The sequence below is a fragment of the Pholcus phalangioides genome, unplaced genomic scaffold (assembly GCF_987345545.1).
Source record: "Pholcus phalangioides strain wild (caught in Gottingen) unplaced genomic scaffold, Ppha-v1.0 ptg000020l_1, whole genome shotgun sequence".
Classification (NCBI taxonomy): domain Eukaryota; kingdom Metazoa; phylum Arthropoda; class Arachnida; order Araneae; family Pholcidae; genus Pholcus; species Pholcus phalangioides.
In genome coordinates this window covers 391,364-413,092 of record NW_028301613.1, presented here as the reverse complement: position 1 = coordinate 413,092, position 21,729 = coordinate 391,364, and the positions used below count along the sequence as shown (strand labels likewise).

General features: G+C 41.6%; 2 protein-coding genes across 2 annotated transcripts in view; one reads left to right on the top strand and one right to left on the bottom strand.

Moving 5' to 3' along the window:
• Positions 1-163: 163 nt before the first annotated feature.
• Positions 164-5,861, top strand: LOC149070693 (uncharacterized). The gene is made up of 2 exons (XM_089248794.1): positions 164-3,343; positions 5,856-5,861. The coding sequence occupies exons 1-2, from the start codon at positions 164-166 to the stop codon at positions 5,859-5,861; spliced, it is 3,186 nt and encodes a 1,061-aa protein (XP_089104920.1).
• Positions 5,862-9,802: 3,941 nt separating this feature from the next.
• The window catches only part of LOC149070692 (acetylcholinesterase-like), a 98,510-nt gene continuing 86,583 nt past the window's right edge, over positions 9,803-21,729 (bottom strand). Inside the window, exons 4-5 of the mRNA XM_089248444.1 lie at positions 19,871-20,046; positions 9,803-10,062 (exon numbers count right to left, since the gene is read on the bottom strand). Coding sequence (XP_089104570.1) covers positions 9,929-10,062; positions 19,871-20,046 — 310 coding nt within the window. The 3' untranslated portion in view covers positions 9,803-9,928. The remainder of the gene's footprint in view (positions 10,063-19,870; positions 20,047-21,729) is intronic.

Genomic DNA, 21,729 nt, shown 5'->3' with positions numbered 1-21,729 from the left:
CAGGACAAGTGAGACTCCAGAACACACTGAAAAGCGTCTATCTGCTAATCGAAATAGGGCCTTCACTTATAGAGAGCATGCTTTTCAAGATCTGAAAAAAGCTGCATTTGCATACAATGCTGAACTTGATTATCACGAACATCCAGCAGTCTTGATTGGCCAAATGGAGAAGGTCTGTGTCCATTGCCAAGCTTATAAATGGGATGGTGAGGCGCCTGGGATGTGCTGCTCAAATGGAAAAGTCAAGCTGCCATTAATCAATCAACCACCTGAACCACTTCGCACTTTGATGGCTGGAACCACACCAGATTCCAAGCACTTTCTGCAAAACATCAGAAAGTACAACTCCTGCTTCCAAATGACCTCTTTCGGAGCAACAAAAGAAATTGGCGAGCCTGGATTCATGCCTACATTCAAAGTACAGGGACAAATTTACCATCTTTCAGGGTCACTGCTCCCAGGAACGAATGAAGAGCCGAAATTTTTGCAGATTTTCTTCATGGGAGACCAACATGCAGAAGCTCGACAACGATGCTCCAATATTCCAACCACCAAACAGCATATCGTCCGGGCGCTACAACAATTCCTCCACGAACACAATTCCTACGTGAATTTGTTCAAGACTGCTCTGGAGCGTATGCCAAGAGATGATTACCAAATAATTATCAGAGCAGATAAGACTCCAGTAGGCGCCCATCCACGGACATTCAATGCACCAACAATTGATGAGGTGGCGATTGTTATTGTGGGGAATGAATTTGAAAGCCGCGATATTGTTCTACAGAAAAGAAATAACAGGCTACAGAGAGTAACGGAGACTCATAGATCGTACGATGCTCTCCAATACCCGATCATCTTTTGGCAAGGCAATGACGGTTATAACTTTGGAATTACTCAGATCAATCCAACTACAGGCGACACGCTACCGGGAAAGAAGGTATCTGCCATGGACTTTTATGCATTCAGATTGATGAGAAGGGTAGGAGATGAAAATCATTTATTAAAATCCCGGCAGCTCCTCCATCAGTTTGTAGTAGATATGTACGCCAAAATCGAAAGTGAACGGCTACTCTACATCCGAACAAACCAAGAGAAACTGAGAGTAGATGACTACATTCATCTTAGAGATGCTATGGCCAATGACGCGAATCCAAATGAATTGGGGAGAATGGTGATTTTGCCAGCAACCTTTACTGGCGGTCCAAGACACATGCATGAGTACACCCAGGATGCAATGACTTACGTCAGGAGTTATGGTCGCCCTGACCTGTTCATCACCTTCACATGCAATCCACTTTGGTCTGAAATACAAGAGGCTCTTCTGCCTGCTCAGAAAGCTACAGATCGACATGACCTGATTGCCAGAGTGTTCAAGAGAAAATTAACAAAACTGATGAACGTCGTGAAGAAGTGCCATATTTTCGGAGAAACGAGATGCTGGATGTATTCAATCGAATGGCAAAAAAGAGGTCTCCCACATGCCCACATCCTCATCTGGCTGCGAGAAAAAATTCGGCCAACTGATATCGACAACGTCATCTCTGCCGAATTGCCTAATCCAGATCAAGATCCATTGTTGTTTCAGATCATCACCAAAAATATGATTCACGGACCCTGTGGAGCGCTAAACACGAACGCTCCTTGCATGATGAATGGTCAATGCTCCAAGAAATATCCACGCACAATGCTACAAGAAACACAGACTGGCCAAGATGGCTATCCTCTGTACAGGAGACGAAAGCCCGAAGATGGCGGATTCACCACAACATTGAAAATACGCCATGTAGACGTTAACGTTGACAATAGGTGGGTAGTTCCATATTCCCCAATATTGTCAAAAATGTTCCAGGCGCACATTAATGTAGAGTCTTGCCAGTCTGTAAAAGCCATCAAGTATATTTGCAAGTATGTTAACAAAGGAAGTGACCAAGCAATTTTTGGATTGGGCCAACAAATGAACGATGAGATTTCAACATTTCAATTGGGAAGATACATTTGCAGCAACGAAGCAATTTGGCGAATCCTCAGCTTCCAAATTCACGAACGCTACCCATCGGTTCAACATCTGAGTGTTCACCTTGAAAATGGCCAGAGGGTGTATTACAATCCAGAAAACCTCCAAGCAAACAACTTGCAACAGCCACCAAAGACAACACTGACCGAATTCTTTGAATTATGTAAGACCGACGTATTTGCCAGAACACTTTTCTACTGTGATCTTCCCCGGTTCTACACATGGAATACATCAAGCAAAAAATGGCAGCGACGCAAACAAGGAACTGATGTTGCAGGACATCCTGGGGTTAAATCATCAGAAACACTTGGCCGCATTTATATTGTTCATCCGTCAAGTGGCGAATGCTTCTTTCTGCGTATGTTGCTTCACATCATCAAAGGACCAACAACATTCGATGATTTGAAAACATTTAATGGTCAAGTTTGTGCAACCATGCAAGAAGCATGCCAAAAGCGAGGATTGCTGGAAAACGATGACCACTGGGATTTGGCAATGACTGAAGCTAAAATCACTCAATCTGCCATTCGTCTAAGACATCTTTTTGGCATTCTTTTATCTACCCAATCTGTGTCAAATCCACTTCAATTGTGGGAAAAATACAAAGATGATCTCAGTGAAGACATTCTTATGAGAATCAGACGGGAAAATCCAAATTTAGAAATTGAATTTTCACCAGACATGTACAATCAAGCTCTCATCCATTTAGAAGACCTTTGTTTGTCAATGGCTGGAAAAGACCTCAGACAGTGCTCTTTGCTTCTTTCACCGCAACGAACTAACACCAACAATCTCACTCATGAAATTATGCGGGAGAGAAATTACGATGTTAATGAATTACAGTCATATATTGCAGCGAAAGAACCACTTTTAACTTTCGACCAAAGACAAGCCTACAATCAAATTCAGCAAACGATTAACGATGGAAATGGCGGCATCTATTTCCTCGATGCTCCCGGTGGCACTGGCAAAACGTTCCTTATCAATTTACTTTTGGCAAAGGTGAGACAACAAAAGAAAATTGCAGTAGCAGTGGCCTCTTCTGGCATAGCCGCAACACTACTAAATGGAGGTCGGACGGCACATACCGCCTTCAAATTACCACTGGACTTGAACCATAACGAATCTCCAGTTTGCAACATTTCCAAGGGAACAGGCCCAGCAAAAGTGTTGCAAGAGTGCAGCCTCATAGTTTGGGATGAGTGTACAATGTCTCACAAACGGGCCCTGCAATCTGTCAACATGTCACTTAAAGATCTGCGAGGAAATCAGCGGCTCATGGGAAAAGTGGTTGTTTTGTTGGCTGGAGATTTTCGTCAGACTCTGCCTGTAGTTCCGCGTTCAACGCCAGCTGATGAATTTAATGCTTGCCTCAAATCATCAACACTCTGGCACGAAGTTAAAAAATTATCATTATCCACCAACATGCGAGTTCAACTGCAAAATGACTCAGCACTGCAATCATTTTCACATCAGTTGATCAAACTTGGCAATGGAAGAATTCCCGTAGACCCAAGCACCGGACTGATTACGTTCCCAAATGGATTTTGCCAGTTGTTAAATTCAGTTCAAGAACTTGCAGACAAAGTTTTCCCAAATATTGAACAAAATCACCGAAACCATGAGTGGCTTTGTGAGAGAGCGATTCTGGCACCGAAAAATGACAGTGTGAACAAAATCAACGAAAAAATCCTAAAAATTATTCCAGGAGACTCCAAATCTTATAAATCGGTTGACACTGTCACAGACACAACGCAGACAGTTCTGTATCCTGCAGAATTTCTGAACTCTTTGGATATTCCGGGTGTGCCACCACACAACTTGACCCTCAAAGTCGGAGCACCTATAATGCTTTTAAGAAATTTGGAGACACCGAGACTCTGCAATGGTACCAGACTCTGCGTGAAGAAATTGCTCAATTACATCATCAAAGCAACAATTTTAACTGGATGTGCCAAAGGAGAAGACGTCTTCATTCCACGTATCCCAATTGTCACTGAAGAAATTCCATTCACTTTCAAGCGATTGCAGTTCCCGGTTCGTTTAGCTTTTGCCATGACAATCAACAAAGCGCAAGGCCAGTCGTTAGCAGTGGCAGGTATCAACCTACTTGAGCCCTGTTTTTCACACGGACAGCTTTACGTCGCCTGTTCGCGTGTTGGTAATCCCAAAAATTTGTACATCTTCACACCAGATGGACAAACAAAAAATATTGTGTATCCACAAGCGATTGCTTGAAGTCTTTAATTAAAATATTTAAAAATAAAAGTAATTTTTTCTTACTTGATGCAGAATTTTTTTGATTAAAAGAAATAATTAATAAGCTATACATATATATAAATTTTTTACGGGGCGGGCAACGTCGCCGGGTATCAGCTAGTATAGTATAATCTTATATATAACTGTGAAAGTATGTATGTCTGTCTGTTCTTTATACAAATCTACAGTTTTAGACCGATCGTCGCCAAATTTTGCACATATATCAAAACAGGACTGGTATTGAACCGTAGGCTACTTTTAAAGTTCATCAGAGCCGGGCAAATACCCGAAGCGGGCGGAAAAACCACCAGGGCACCAGTGGTTCCTAGGCCCCAACAATCTCTCGCAATGTTTACTTTGGTTACCGAGGTTCCCTAACAATGCGTTTCAGACATGCATATGCCTTTAGAATGGTTTGCCTCTTCTTTAACGCTGCCAGTATTATATAGTTTATTTCTTCATAATGGTTTGTCACTTTTTCAATCTTCCCAGTAATTGAAGAAAACCCGGGCAGCGCCGGGTATTATAGCTAGTTAAATATAATAAAAACACACAACTTGTAATTATTTTGAGTGACGTCACATGGAGATTTCGATACAGCTGCTATATATAGCCAAGTATCACAAGTTGGCGATGAAAAACATCTCCAATTTGGAGTGCACCCACCGATTATAGAGATCTTGATGTGAAACGTTTACCTGCATCGAAATTTAGGTGCAACAGTGAAACAAGGTGTAAATATAAAAAAAGCATGAACTCCAGTATTTTGTTTTATTAAGAAACCAAAACGAGAAATAACAGTTACAGTAAATCGGAAACAACAGATACAGCTCGTACAGATACTACATGAATGATAACTACGGCACATTCTCACTCTACAATGCAATTATTATTCATTTTTGTTTGGTCGCCTTAGCTAACTATAATACAATATACACAACATATTTGTACCAAGTGAGTAAGACGCTCTTCTTCATGGAAAGATAATGAATAATTGTTTAGGATTACACTTTTTCATAATAACCCGTAAAGTTGATAAGTTTCAGGTAATATTCGATAAAACTACCAATAATAATGTCGAGAAGAAACGAAGCTTGTCCCTATATCAGACGCAAAGCGATAAGAATAAATGTTTACAACCTAGAACACTGAAGAATCCATTGAAGCTTTCGATAGGATGAAGCAGGTCACGTGAACACCGGAAAAACGTTCCTTCTAGCCAATCACTACTCGGGAGACAAGTTTATGGCGTACTGGAATTGATAAAATTTATTTGCTGGACTGTTGTTGAGGTCAATGCGCTGATCATGTTGATAAATCGTTGCCTAGTATCGCCAATTAGCACAAAGCAGAAAGTTTGGTTTCCTGTCATTGCTAGGGACGACGGCTATATTTCACCGAGACTGATGCGGGAAAAAGTTGCCAATTATTGCTAAAATCCCTCCACCTGTCAAGAAAATCGCCAGTTGGGGGAAATAATTGCTAAACCTCAAAGCTGCAGTGAATCAAAATGTCTCATTGAATGCATGTTGAATATTTATAATCATAAAATTATGTAAATAATATTCATCTATGATTTCAGATTTAATGAAATAAATAGTTTCAGGATGAACGAAAATTCAAATTAATGAGCGATAACGAATTGCAATTAGCTTCATAGGACATTTTTTTTTTCAAGAAAAATGCGGATGCTCAAAAATACGGATCGCTTAGTCTCCCTAATCATTAGTAGAATCTCCAAGCAAAAACATCGCCAAAACGGAAAGTCGCCAAGTTTCCGGCAAAACAAAAACAAGTGTTTGGTCATCTTACGTTGTGTCTCACTCATTTTAAAATCGTTTTCGACAAGCTTTTACAATTTCCAGTTCTAAGAAGTTCCGCCATCTTGAGATCCAAAGAAAATGTGCTGCCATCTGCTGTCGGATCATGTAAACAGAGAATCGCAATGAAGAAAAGTGACTTACTCATCTTTTGGTACACTCTTAAAGATATAGTTTTTTTTCTGTCCTGACAGATCTACATTACTTCCAAAAACTATCTACCCCAATTAAGAAATTATATTTCAATGTATTGATATGTATTCATTTTTTCTTAAATATATATATTTCAAAATGGAGGAAAAAGAGCGAACAGTTATCAACAAACAACTTTGATTCACCAAGAAGGCATAAATTTGGATTTTCAAGCACACAACAACAATTTACCTTCGAAGAGATACGCTCCGAATCGTTATTATCATAATCATAATGATCATTATTTCGAGAGAATAACAATGCTTCGTGACGTGGCAGTTCCGAAAGCTGCCTGTTCTATGACCAGTCCTTCCGCTTTCGTAGGGAGCACTAAAACTATCCGCAGCAAATATTTTACATATACACTTATATATACACACGCATACACACATAGAAAGGCCTTGCGTAGTTTCAATACTTACCCTGCTGCCGATCGTAATAACGAGGCTGATACCTGTAAAGTATACCAGTTTCAAATCCTAGAACAAAGAAACGCCACGCATGCGCAATGTTTTGTTTGTTACCCCTTATGAAGATGACTGATACTGTGCGCGTACTTCATGCTTGATGACGTGTTAAAATACGTTAACCATTATGTCAATGATTTTGGTCATACCCGCACTCTGCAGTAAATGTAATTCCTGTCAACCTTCCTGCTTCTCACCACTCTCACGAACGCTGCAATTACGGTTAGCTTGTGATTCTTTTTGAACATTCCCGCAAACGCTGCAATTACGGTAACTCCTTCCAATCTTTTCGGACATGTCCACAGACACTGCAGTTACAGCAATTCCTTCCAATCTTTTTGAACATTCCCACTAACGCTGCGGTTATAGTAGCTTCTTTCGAATCCATTTAAACATCCTCACAAACGCTGCAGTTACCATAATTCCCTGACGATATTTTTGACATTCCTACGAATTCGGCAGGTACGGCCGTCTTAACAGCACTAAGGACTTTCAGGAAAAGTGATTTTTCTGAAGCCCTTCAAACTCGCTAGAAATACTTGCCTACCAATTAACATGCTTACACTCAAACATTTGAACCAGATCTTATTTTATTGAAGCCCTTCTCCCCCAGGAAGTGCCCGAGTGGGCCCATGTCCTTAAGACGGCACTGCGTAATTCCTGTCAATCTCTTTGGACATTCCCACAAATGCTGCAGTTACGATAACCCCGAGAATATTTCTTACCATCCCGATGACTTCGGTAACTACGATTGCAGATACTGCAATTCTTATCAATATCTTTGGCCATTTCCCCCAAACTCAGCAGTTACGGTAATATGTGTCAGTGATTCTGGCCATTTCCGTAAATTCTTTAGTTACAGTAATATCCGCCAATGATATCCGGCGATCTCTACAAACTCTGCAGTTACCGCAGAAACTGTCATTCTTTTCTTGGTCATTACCTAAGACGTTGCAGTTACAGCAACTCCTGCCTGTCTTTCTAACTATTCCCAAAAATTCTGTACTTACGGTACCTCCTGTCAATCCTTTTGGCCGTTCCCACAGCTAATACAGTTCCGGTGACTCCTGTCAATCTATTTTGACATTCCCACTAACGCTGCAGTGGCCATAACTCCTTTCAATCTTGTTGGGTATTCCCTCGTAACTCTTAATTTTTTTTGGCTATTCTCACAAATGCTGCAATTACTGCAACTTCTTTCAATCTTGTTTGACATTCCTAGAGATACCTTCTGTTTTTTTCGTCATTACATAAAACGTTGCAGTTACGGTAACTCCTGTCTATCTTTGTCCTGTTGGACATTCCCCAGTAGCTCCTTCCAATCTTGTTGGCCATTCGCACAAATGCTGAAGTTACTGCAACTCCTTTGAATCTTGTTTGACATTCCCACAAACGCTGCAGTTACCGTAACTCCTTCCCACTTTTCTTTACTCCCCCCTTCCCAATCTTTTCTCCGTCCCCACAAACGCCGCAACCCTTTTCACAAACACTGCAGTTAAGTAACTCCTTTCAAATGCTTTGGCCATTCTCACGAACGCTGCAATTTACGATAACCTAATCGACATTTTCGTCCATTTCCAAAAACTCTGCGGGTACGGTAATTCCAATGAGTTTATCCTTACAAATGGTGCCACACCTTAACTGCAGAATTTGCGGGGATGGCTAAAATCATTGACAGGTACACATATGTTTAGCGTATTTTAGCCTGGTAATTAAAACAAACAGTCACGCACGGGCAGCGTGATGCTGCTAAAAAACACAGTTTTAAATATTTCTCCCAACACGCAGTCCAGGACAAAAACGCTCAGGTTGAAATATCTATCTGTCTTGAAACCTGTTAAAGTACACATTACAGATGTTTCAAAGTGAAATGACAGTCACACATGGGCAATGAGGTCAACTGTACGAATGAATACGTGTCTGTCTATGATCAGAGCCGTCTTAAGAACACCATGGGCCTTCGGGCAAAGTGATTTTTCTGAGGCCTTACCAGGCAAATTTATACATGTATGCTCCTCGAAAATTTTAACTGTATCTCATTTTTCTGAGGCCCCCCCCCCCCTGTTGTCTTGAGACCCCCGGGCCGTACCCGCATGGGCCCATGCGTTCGGAACTGTCTATGATCAGAAGAAACGAAAAAAATCGATAAATCGTTCATGAATTGAGGATGAGATTTCTTGAGAGATGTCAAGCAATAATCGAGCTTTTCCATTAGACTACAGGGTGCTCGGAGCAAGCCAATAGCAACATAATACCAAACGCACGATCCAGTCCTAACGTTAATTAAACGCGATTAAGGACGTTTCGCTGGCCTCAGTTAACGCCATGGAAATACTTGCTAAGTGATAATCAAGTGAATTTAGGATATTTCCCCCAATAATAAAGCCAAATTATGCCAAAAAATTTTTGTGGCCTGATGGGGTAATGTCTTCAAGAATCAGTCCACGCATTCAAATACTTCTTTTGTTTTCTAATAGCTACTGCGAGCGCCATCGACGTCATTTTGATGAAGAATAGACGCTTTTCTTGTTTTGTTTTCTTTTGTCATTCCTCGAATGCTCGACCCTGTGCAACACGATGTTCGTTTGGCCATGCCAAGCATCAGTATAGATGTTAATGTCATGTTTTTGCAGACCCAGAAGTATTGAAATAGGGCGGTAAGCTCCTGAAAAAGTGATTCGTGGTTGGAAATGCATCACACACCGGCAGCAGATCATTCCTTCAACTACACGATTGGGGTGGGGGGGGGAAGCATTTACATTGCGGGGCATGCGCGTCTAAATACATAAACACGTATTCACATGAACAATATATATATATATATTCATAGAGATATATATTTATAGCACCACATTCACACAAATTAAAAAAAAAAGTACTCGCTCTCTAGCCCGAGTCCCAAACCTGGAGAAGAGTTTCCTCACATCCGACACTAGATGGCGATAAACGGTGGATATCGGCTTCTTTTTTCTTCAGCTGTTGTTTCCACACAAAATCATATTAACACTTGAAATACGGAAAAAAGGCGTTCTCGAAACTTTTATATGTGTATATCTCATTTCCTTGTTGTCATTTGCATAAAGTTTGCACTTTAATGGTTTTTTTTTCGGATTTCTCTCAGAATTGTTTGAATTTTGTCCGATACAGGAAATGAAATGGCTTCTGCCGACTTTTTCCTAAGTCAACCTGAACACTTGGATCGCTGGAATGATTAGAGTAACTAGAGCCAAGTTCTGTAGCCATTTTGTCGTAGCGGTGGTAACAGCGGCAGCGGCTCGACTGATTCCTGTATATCTGGGATTGTCTGAAGCTGGAAGATTAAAATAAAGAAAATAAATATCCGAACAATCTAAAAAAAAAACGTCATAATAATCAATTATTCTGCCGCAAGGCATACATTCGGTGATTGCCAGCGCTGCAATTGAAAAGGAACGAGGACGCAAGATTTTATGCTCGCCTCAATTCGTTCTTTATAGTTGAATGGAGGAGAAGTGTTTGCTTGCAGTCAAAGATCATACCTCACTTGAAAAATAACTATTACATTGCAACAACTGAAATTTGTGCCCTTAGATCTCAGCACCGTTATTACGAAAATGTCACATTTCGCAACTTCTATATGAACAATGATTTCTATCTGAGCTTATTCACGAGTTGGATGCGTTTCCCTTTCATTTAAATAACGAGAGCGGTTATCTTCCCGAATGATAGCGAACAGAAATAAGCATATTGAACATTGAATAGAAAGACACACCGCGCTTAACATTTATTAAATGCGAGTCTATCTGCGTGCTATGCGTTGTACTTGAGTCGTTTATTGAGATATCCCTATCCATGTTATCCATGTTCACATTTGACACGCGTATTTCATCGCAAGACAAGCGACGAGCACTAGACGAACATCAAACTTGGGACAACCCGCCGACAGTCAGGACGTTAAAGGGACTTGAATATCATCTCTTTGATTTTGTACAGTCAAGGCTGCGGTCGGAGATATTTGTCGTCTTCTGACCCTTTTCTTTGCTCCCTCTCTTCTTTTCTTAGATTTATTTTCCTTTTTTGCAAACCACAAACAGAAAATAGGATCCTTTTTCTTTTAAACCGAACTACCAATGGGAAAAAGGGGAGTTGTTGCCCCTTAAGACTTTACTTTTGGAATTTCGAAAAAATTCAGGGGGCAAATTGATTAGTCGAATGTAGGAATCAACTCGACGAAAATGATGTAGTTCTGTGAGCTGCTTTTTTGTTGTTGTAGACATTGAATTTTTCGATCGGACATTTTCAGTGACAGATGAGAATGGAGGAAAAAGTAGGAAAGAAAAGTCTCACCACATTTCAATTAGAACTATGGAGATTTAACTAAAACTGTGGCGACGGTGGGTTTCGAACCCGGGTGCTCGCGATGCGAGTCCGTCACTATGACCGCTGGACCACCATAGCGGCTGTAGTTTTATACTATGTAAATTTTATCTTTTCTGTTGCACTACACATAACAAGCATTACACAGAAACAAAAAAAAACTTTACGTCAGGTTGCACTACACGTACACGCACATTCCCGCATGTACCGATTCATTGGGGGTTCCGGGGGGGGGGGAAATGGCTCGGGGATCTATGAGGGTCTTAAGTCAGCCACCTCGTTGGGCAATTTGCCTGTTGTGGCGTTGTACTTGTACTTGTGCACGGTACACTAAAAAAAAACAACTTTAGTGTAAACGTAATTTCCTCCATTTATAAGCGAATTTATTTAACCTCAAAATTCTGCACGGCTCGTATTATCCGAAGTAGGTAAGGTTCATATTAACTCGGATAATCGATGTCTTAACTGTAGCATTAATTTCCATATGATGAAATACACACCAAAACATAATATGAGATGAACATCAAAGGGATATAACAGTAAATGCACGAGTCATCAGTGAAAATTTCTGATACGGCAGATTGAAATTTATGTATTGAAGAAAAAGTCCATGGGGGAAAAACAGAACAAACTTTTTCTGTAATGCTCGTGACTTCTTCGACCAATAATTTCGAAGCAATTTGTTGTCTCAGCTAAAGTTATTATTATTATTTCCTTGGCTTTTCCCAGTGACGCCCTCTAATTTTTTTTTTCTTTTGTATTACTGATGGCAACATTTTTTTTATGGCATTTTTTCACCCCTCCCCTTTCTGCCAAATGGAATATGATTGATGACAGACAAAAATGCACTTTGGATGATGAAGAAAGAACAAGAAAAGTCCTGAGAAAACTTACTTGATGGAAGGAAAATGAGAGAAATCATTTTTCTTAAGAGACCAAAAAAAGAAAAAAAAATTATTCTCTGGAAAAGTTTTTCCCCCCTTCAATGTTTAAAAGATAAAAATGCGTCCAAGAAAACGGGACAAAAAAAAAAAAAGGAAACATGACACGTGTCATTTCGATTTTCTCTTTCTTAGAAGTGTCCGGTTTACTTTTTTCCCCCGAATGTTCCAAGATGTCATATCGACGGGTAAAAAGGGACGAAAAACTTCACCTTTTTTCCTGTTTAATTAACGATTTCTAAACCCTCATTGGAGAGTTTTCAAATGCAGTCACTGGATGAAACTTCACGGAAAAGTGTCAGCATATACACCGGCAAGAGGCTTAATGGACTGCCTTCTGGTGGAAATTAGTGAGAAACCATACACCCTGTATGAAAAAGAAAACTTTTTCGGTGACTATCGACTTTTATATATCCTCATTGAAGAGTTTTCAAACACGGTCGTTAGATGGCGCATTGTTGAAAGTGTTAGTTTGCTCCAGTTGAAATCTTGCGCGCCCTCTAGCGATAGTTAAAAAGGAACGCTACACCCGAAATGGAAGAGTAAATTTTTTCGGTTCCTGGCCGATTTTTATATTTCTCCTTATATTCTTCGTATATTTCTTTTATATTATCTTCCATTTCGGGTGTAGCGTTCCTTTTTAATTATCGCTAGAGGGCACGCAAGATTTTTAACTGGAGCAAGAAGCTAACACTTTTATCAAGGCGTCATCTAACGACAGTGTTTGGAAACTCTACAATGAGGATTGGAGTCCTTGCGTGCCCTCTAGCAATAATTAAAAAGGAACGCTACACCCGAAATGGAAGAGTAAATTTTTTCGGTTCCTGGCCGATTTTTATATATCCTCATTGGAGAGTGTCCAAACACTGTTTTGATGACGCCTTGATAAAAGTGTTAGCTTGCTCCAGTTAAAATCTTGCGCGCCCTCTAGCGATAATTAAAAAGAAACGTTAAACCCGAAATGAAAGAGTGAATTTTTTCGGCTTCTACCGATTATTCAGCAGAGTTTTCAAACATAGTCGTTATATGGCGCCTTACTAAAAGTGTTAGCTTGATCCAGTTAAAGTGTTGATTGCATGCCCTCTGTCAACTCGTAAGTGTAACGTGGATTGTTCCAACCAAAATGGGCTACCATGTGTACTTACTTATTAATACTAAAGGTCATGCTCTATTCATTAGTCCATGCTGTAAGTTCGTCTGGAGCATCTCCCTATCGATTGAATTCCTAACTACCATTATCAGTAGGCTGACTATATTTCCTCGAGAGAAATACGGGATATTCCAAATACGGAAAATACGGGACATTGCCAACAAAATGAACAAAGTTGCCAAATATTGCTGAAATTACGGGAAAAACAACTTGGCGGGAAATGAGGCATCACTACAAATTGCAATGGATTAAAATGATTTCCACGAGAAAAAACGTTCCCCAAGACAAATGTGTGGGAGATTAATATTCATATTTATAGTTGTAATTATCATAACATAATTTATTAGTTGAAAAATAATTCCAATCTTTGACCTCAATACAGGATAAAAATTCAAGTAGGCTTCGCGTAAAAAAATGGAAAAACCGGGACACTTTTGCCAAAAAGTCGGGACGGTCAGAAAAATAGAAAATACCGGGACTGTCCCGGGAAATACGGGACGTATGTTAGTATTATCACCCTAATTATTAGCTTCACGTCATCTGCGAATTTGCCAACAATCCCATGGATACCCCGATCAAGTTCATCGATGAAAAGTGAAAAGAGTATGGAGGTCCAAGGGGCCCAACACTTGCTTGAGGGGCCCTACTCTTCACACCTGTCCTATCAGAAAATATAGAATAAGATGCCACTCTTCACTTGTTTATACAAGATATGAGTTTAAACAGGTCGAGAGTGACATCTTTCGCCAAATATATGTAGCCATCTGGTGGCCTTAATGTCATTTACGAGCAATTCCCTGTAGAGGCATGTGAATTTCTCTTTCCAAAATTTATCATTAATACCAGGGATCTTCAACCTTTCAGAAACTGTGGGGGTCACAAAAAAAAAAAAAATTCCCACGAAGCCCTAAGCATGGTAGCATGCAGATGCTGGTCTTAAACATCTCCGCGGGGCACATGGTTTGAGCACGCATAATCTAACTTTTTGATGCTGCAATGACACTGACAACATTTGGACAACTAATTGGTGACATATTCGCAAGAGAAAGGCAGTTTTTTCTTCCGCCCCCCTTTTTTCTTTCATCCGAAAATTCACAAAAATGAGGCTGGCCATATTTCTTCGACAGAAATACGGGACATCGCCAAAAACGACGCCAAAACCAAACAAAGTTGCCAAATATTGTTGAAATTACGGAAAATCACAATGGCGGTAAATGATGCATTAATACAAATAGCAGTGGATTAAAATGTAGTCCACGAGAAAAAACCGTTCACCATGGCAAATGTGGGAGATTAATATTTTCATATATAGTTGTAATTATCATAAAATAATTTATGAGTTGAAAAATAATGTCAATCTTTGACTTCAAAAAAGAATAAAAATTCGAGTAGACTTCGTGTAAAATACGGGAAAAACCGGGACACTTTTTTCCAAAAAAAGTCGGGACGGCCAAAAAAACAGAAATTACCGGGACTGTCTCGAGAAATACGGGACGTATGGTCACCCTACTAATAAAAATGGACGAATCTTTTGTGGATGATCTTTCTCGAAGTTTCTTTCTCCCCCCAACAACGACTGTTCTTTCCATAATAAAGAAACGGATAGCGCGGAAATAAAGAACTCTCTGCAGCTTTCCCACGTTTTCTCCCTTAAGGGCTAAAAGGACTTCTTTTCCGCGTTTCGTTTCCTTTTTCTTAAGAAAAGGTTCTTAAGGGAAAGAGAGATACGGATAGAAGAAACCCGGAGAGTGTCACAGCAGATCGCATTGAGAAGACATTGTATGAGAATAGAATATTATTCCCTCCGTGGAAGGGAGAGAAAAGCGTTACTTTTATTTCTTGTGTGTATATATACTGTATGTATATCTTTCTCTTTCTTGCTTTATCTTCAGGGGGATGTGTGTGTGTGTCCTGAAAAAGTAAATCAATGACGCCGCCCGCAGTGGAAGTGTGTGCTTTTTGTCCCGGCCAATACATCTCGTTGGTTCCGTATCTGGACGATTCACAAACAACAGTGTTTTCCTTATACTGACTCTTTTGATACTTTTTGCTATTCTCTGTCTGTTAGGAAATGCTTTCCTTTGTGCAAACTGTGTGATCTCCCACAACAAACATTTTTTTTTCACCTGGGGACCGGTGAAAATAGCTAAAAATATTTCGCGTACAGGTGGAAATGGGAGAAAGGGGCCGTTCAATTATTACGTCAGCAAACTTTTGCGCCATTTTTGACACCCACCCCTCCCCCGCGGTCAGAAAAATTTCGTCAGCACTGCCCCGCTCCTAACGCATATTGGTGGGGGTCAGAAACGTACGCGGGAGGGGAGCATGGGGGCTCGTGTGCCCAGGGCCGTCATTTCAAGTTTTTCCGGGGGGAGGGACAAAGCACATATACTCAATGTATGTATATATATACCATTTTTAGTGTATTTTCAAAAGCCGGGGGGGGGGAGCCTGCGTGTGCCTCCCCCTAGACGAAAAAATATTTTTAAAAAGATTAAAATTTCGAAAGCAAATACCTTTTATATGTGATTATAACCAATTTCTGTTAATTTCAACGCTATTTGAAGGCTAAGAACTCAAATTTTCTCTTTGAGGAATTCATTGCGACTCACCCTTGCCAAATGTAACCCTGAAGGTTATCTGATGTAGCTTGCCCCCTCAAACCCAATTTTGTAAAAGTGAACTAAGTGGCACACTTAAAGATCGTTTGAATGACTCGTGGCACAATTCCAGAGCATTTAAGTGGCTCGTGGCGCATTTACAGATCACTGAAGTAGGCCCGTGGCACATTCAAAGATCACTAAAGTAATCCGCGACAAAGTTCCAGAACACTTAAACGCTCCGTGGCGCATTTAGAGATCTCTTCAGTGACATGTGGCACAATTTTAGAGCACTTAAGCGGCCCGGAAACATTTCCATAGCACTTAAGCAGCCCGGCTTCATTTCCTGCGCACTTGAAGAACCTGTGAAACGATCGCTGAAGTGGCTCTGCAAGGGATTTATCATTAGGGAAAATGTTAGTTCAGGTGCCCACAAACTAGCCTAGATTTTTCTCGTTTTTGGCGCACCGAGTATAAGATACCATTAAGAATATTTAATATTTTCATAAAGGGTGGTTGATGGCGTAAGCATCATCATCCCCCCCCCCGTCATCAGAAGTCAGCAAAACCCTCCCCCCCCCACAATTACATCGATGCTGACGTAATACTTGAATGACCCCTAATGGTTTGCGGATCATAAAACAAATAATAGACCAGCAAAAAATAAATAAATAATTTGCAGACTGGTTTAATGAAAATCAGCAGAAATAATTCCAGGGCCTGTGATAAATAAACAGGCGAAATAATTTACGCTCCGGGAAAAAAAAAAAAATTACACGAATAGGAGGAGAAATAATTTGCGGGCCGGCATTGAATATGGGTGGTAACCATCGACCGCCCAACAATTGCATACGCGACTCCCAGTGAAAAACCAACAAAGCGCCTTCCACCGTAGGATCGGACGGATACTCAGTGAGTTATAACGCTTTGAGTTTTTGTGACGTGTAATTTCTATAACGGGGCAGTTACGCGCCAAGCTACCAACGAAAGTAAAATTCTCCCCACCCCAGCAGAGTGGTTGTGCGTGTGTGCGTGTGCAGGCTTTTTTTCTTTTTTTCTTTTGAAAATGAACTGGAACATTCAATCACGTTAGACGCCAAGAGTTCGATCCTCTTCTTTGAAGATTGGCGCTTTTTCCCCCCTCTTCGTGAAGGGTGACGTTATAACCTTGTTATTACGTAATAATCTCGCCTTTCATATTGGCAAATTTATCACCAGATTTGTTACCCGAATGAAGATCTATTTGAAAAAAAAAAAAAATTCCCAAAATCAACACTTTGGGGGCCGTTCAAGTATTACGTCATCATCGATGGGGGGGGGGGGGGTTCCGATTTGCTGACTTTTGATGACAAGGGTGGAGGTGGGGGGGGGTTTGGATGATGCTTACGTCATCGACCACCCTTTATGAAAATATGAGTTGGATTCAGAGGGGCAGAGCTGATGACGAAATTTTGCTGACGGGGGGGAGGGGGGCGCTACTTTTGTAACTTAACTGAGCATTCCCCCCCCCCCACTCCGCCTATATCCGCTTTCCGTCAGTTCTTCTCTAATCCACATCGGGATCGCACAGAATAGAACTTACTTTCCTTCCATTCCATCAATTCATTTTACCCGGGATAAGCACTCATTTTGATGCCCTCGTGTTATGTAGAAAAGGGCGGCAGTTGAAGGGTGAATTCGTCACTTCCCCCCCCCCTCCCCTGCTCCGTAACTTCCATCACCGGGGGAAACCCAGATCCGCCTGCTTTCCCCTCTGTTGTTACAGCCTATTGGTTTTCATTTTACCTCTTGAGGAATACAAATCCGTTCAGGCCTTCTTTTGTCTCGAGTCAGTTTATGTGTTTGTACGGGAATATAAGGAGACGTGTTCAGCCCCCCCTCCCCTTCCCTCATTCCGAAAAATGTTCCGGGGGGCGGGACGTGTTGAAAAATCATCTCAGGGCGGTTGGTTCTGGAAACGCAGGAGGAGGAGGAAGGATACTTAACTGCCTTGGCTGTCAACGTCCCATTCTTCAAGTTGACAAATCATCCGAAGAAACGGTCTCGAAGAGACAAGCAGGGTTGTGAGGACAATTGCTCCGTCGGCATGTGTGTGTGTGTGTGTGTGTGTAAGAAAGTATTCGGAAATTCCTCGGGAAGATTTGCATACTCGGCCGGCATCCATTATGTATGTTCAAGTGCATTCACGGGGACGCCCTCTTTGTTCACACAACGACGCGACGCTTCTGGTCAATGGCGGGGTGCCAAATTCCTCTTTATACGCGTATAGCGGCCCGGGTGAGTGAGGGAAGTTTTTGATAGAACAAGAAAGTTTTGGACAGGGCCCGAATTTCTTCGCAAAATACGACGAATATAAACTAGAGAACGCGGTGTCTCCATAGATTTCCTCTGAAGTGTATTCAGAGGAATATATATATATATACATATATATACACAAATACAAAGGCCACAACAGGCAAAATGCCCAACGAGGTGGCTGAGAAAAAGACGCCCATAAAAAATATGGGTGTCATATATTTCAAAAATACAGCAACCCAATTAAAAATTCAATTACAAGTATACAAACTTGAAAAACTAGTTTTTCACTAGTTTTTAGTGGCCCACTCGTGGCCTGCAAGGGATGTGCGTCTGTGCACTTGCCTATGTCCTCCCCCGCCCCATATCTATATACTTGATGTGCCATTTACAGTAAATGGGGGGAAGTGTAGGGGGGGGGAATTGTGGGTGGGGGGCCCCGCTGCTAGTTGGCTTGTGGCTGTCTGGCCTGGTGCGGACGGTTTGCCGGGCTTGGATGTCGTTGGGTTTTTCCACCGTGGTCCACGTCTCCTGAGACGCGAACCAGCTTCCATAGGTGGGACAAAGCGGATTTCACGGTTGGTTTAGTGGTGTCTCTCTATAAAACTTTTACATCAGAAATATTCTGAAATGTGCTCGACGGGTTCGGCAGTCTAGTCCATGATGAGTAGTCTGAGGAGTATTTACAGGTTACGGGAGGATCAGGGGAGGGGGCGGGGGTGTTAACGGGCTAAGGCCCAGGGACGGCAGATTTGGAGAGTGAGTTGTCAAGTTTTAAGGACGACGAAATTTGTAAAGCTCACAAGCGCCGGAAGCATAAATTCGTCTCCGGCAAGAGAGCGAGTTCAATGAGCAAGGTAGCACCCGAGGGGCGTGGTGGTAATTAGATGGTCATCTAACACCGCGAAGGTTGCCGGCAAGTCCCAGGTTCGAACCGGGGGTAGAAATATAGCTAACAAGATATTTTCCTAGCAAGTTTGAGGTGGCTACCGATAGATGGCGCCTTCATTTCCAACCAAACTCGTTAATGGCAGTAAATTGCAGTACAGTGATATGGCCGGAGTTGGTGTGGGGGGGGGGGGGTGAAGTAGTTAAGTGAGCAACCAAAAAAGTAATCTAGAGAGTGTGCAAGCTACCAAACAAGTGACCTATAGAGCGAGGGACCAGTGCAGTGAATTAGTGAGTGTGCAAGCATGTGAGTGATCAAAAAAGGTGCAAACATGTGAATGCCAAAAAGACAAAAAGACTAACCTAGAGAGTGAGGGAACACGTCAGTGAGCGATCAAAAGAATGACTTAGAGAGTGTAAAAGCATGGGCATGATCAAAAGAGTGACTTTGAGGCAGAGGCACATTTACAGGGGGGGGGGGTAGACAAAGTGGAGTACAGCCCAATATGGAAAGTTCTAAGGGGTGGTAGATTTAAGTAATGATCAAGAAAGCGTAACTGGAATCGGTGTGTATGTATTGTCGCCAAATCCCAAAGTATTCAAGATTTCCGCCAGACAATACAGCCAACAGTAACGTGACAAATACCGGAGACACGGTCGCGAAGAAAAATGAATGGGCTCCCTTCACCCTTTTACCTCCTCTAAGATATCCCCGCGACAAAATCGGACCGCCCAATTTTATCTTTGTAGAGTTTAATTGATGATTCATCCGTCAGACGGCGTCCTGTTCAAGGTCACTCGAGTAAAAAAAAAAAATACATGAATGATCGGATATTAAAATATTTGGCATGTTTAGTAAAAAAAAAAATAATTAAACTGTAACGATACCTGTTGCTTTGAGCAGTTTCGGAAGGTATTCTTTCCAGAAAGTGCACTGCCTTGCCCTGCGCGCTTTTCCGACCTCGGTGGAGTTCACTGCGAGTGTGAGGTACTCCCTGCCCGTGGGAGTGTGTACAGGCCAGTAAACAGGTTCCCACTCTCCGTCTGATCTCTGACTCGGGTTACTGGAAAAGAGAAAAAAAATATGATTCAGACACAGCTCTAGACAAATGATTGCTGTAAAACCGTTCCGACCCGCGCCAAAACCGGTTCTGAGGTGTGGCTAGCACACAAAGCGGGCGATTTTAATTGGTCGATTTTTATGTAGCCACGTCCCTACCTCCCAAAAAAAAAACCAGTTTATAAGCAACAAGAGATCATCTTGTTGCTGAAAGCGGAATAATCAACAAAATAGTAGTAATTGATCCATGTCACAGATAGTAGAATAATCCACAAAACAGTGACTGTCCCTTGTTGCTGAAAGCGGAATAATACGCAAATTGGTGATTTTGCTTGAAATTACTTGAAATTGGTGAACTGCTTTTGTCCCTTGTCACAGAAAGCAGAATAATCCGTAAAGTGGTGATTATCCCTTGACATAGAAAGCGGATTAATCAATAAAATAGTAGTAATTGACCACAGATAGTGGAATAATCCACAAAACAGCAACTGTTCCTTGTTGCTGAAAGTGGAATAATTCGCAAATTGGTGATTGTCCTTTGTCACAAAAAGCAGAATAATCCGCAAAGTGCTCCTTTGCTTCTTTGCAGCTGAAGATGTTTAAATTCGCTACATTCGAATCTTGAAGTTGTCTTTTTTTCAGCTGAAGATGCTTTCCTCCGCTCCATTCGCGGCTGAAGATGCTTGCCTCTGCTCCATTTGTAGTTAAAAATGTTTGACTTCACTCCATTCGAATATGAAATTGTCTGGCTCTGCTTCTTTGCAGCTGAAGATGCTTGAATCCGCTTCATTCGCAGCTGAATATGCATGACTCTGCTTCTTTGAAGCTGAAGGTGCCTGCTTTTGCTCCATTCGCAGTTGAAGATGCGAAGATGCTTAACTTCACTTCATTTGAATCTGAAGTTGTCTGGTTCTGCTTCTTTGCAGCTGAAGATACTTGAAGCTAAGCCGTCTTCAGCCGCAAATGAAACGGAGGCGAGTATCTTCAGCTGCAAAGAATCGGAGGCAAGTATCTTCAGCTGCAAAGAATCGGAGGAAAGTATCTGAAGTTGTCTGGCTCTGTTTCTTTGCAGCTGAAGATGCTTGAATCCACTTCATTCGCAGCTGAATATGCATGGCACTGCTTCTTTGAAGCTGAAGATACCTGCTTTTGCTCCATTCGCAGTTTAAGATGTTTAACTTCACTGCATTCGAATCTGAAGTTGTCTGGCTGTGCTTCTTTGCAGCTGAAGATACTTGCAGCCAAGCCATCTTCAGCCGCGAATGAAGTGGAGACAAGTATTTTCAGCTGCAAGGAATCGGAATCAAGTATCTGAAGTTGTCTGGTTCTGCATCTTTGCAGCTGAAGGTACTTGCCTCCGCTCCATTCGCAGCTGAAGATGCCTCGGCTTCGTTCGTAGCTGAATATGCTTGCCTCCCCTCAGAGGCGCATTCATGGTTTTGCCGCCACTTGAATTTTGCAGCCCTTCTTTCATTCTGGTCTAATCTTCTTGACTACTCTTTCCTTGAATTCGCCACCCTGTGCTCTAACCCGCTTGCCCCCCCCCCCCCCCGCAAGTACACCTGTGTTTCTAAGTCACTCTTTTGGTCACTTCCGTGATCACATACTCTCTAAGTTACTATTGTAGTCATTCACATTCTTGAACAATGTTTTGGTCACTCACATACTTCCATATGTTCTAGGTCCA

Excerpts from the sequence above, each read along its gene's own strand:
- LOC149070693 (XM_089248794.1), top strand. The coding sequence starts at position 164 with ATGGAGAAGGTCTGTGTCCATTGCCAAGCTTATAAATGGGATGGTGAG.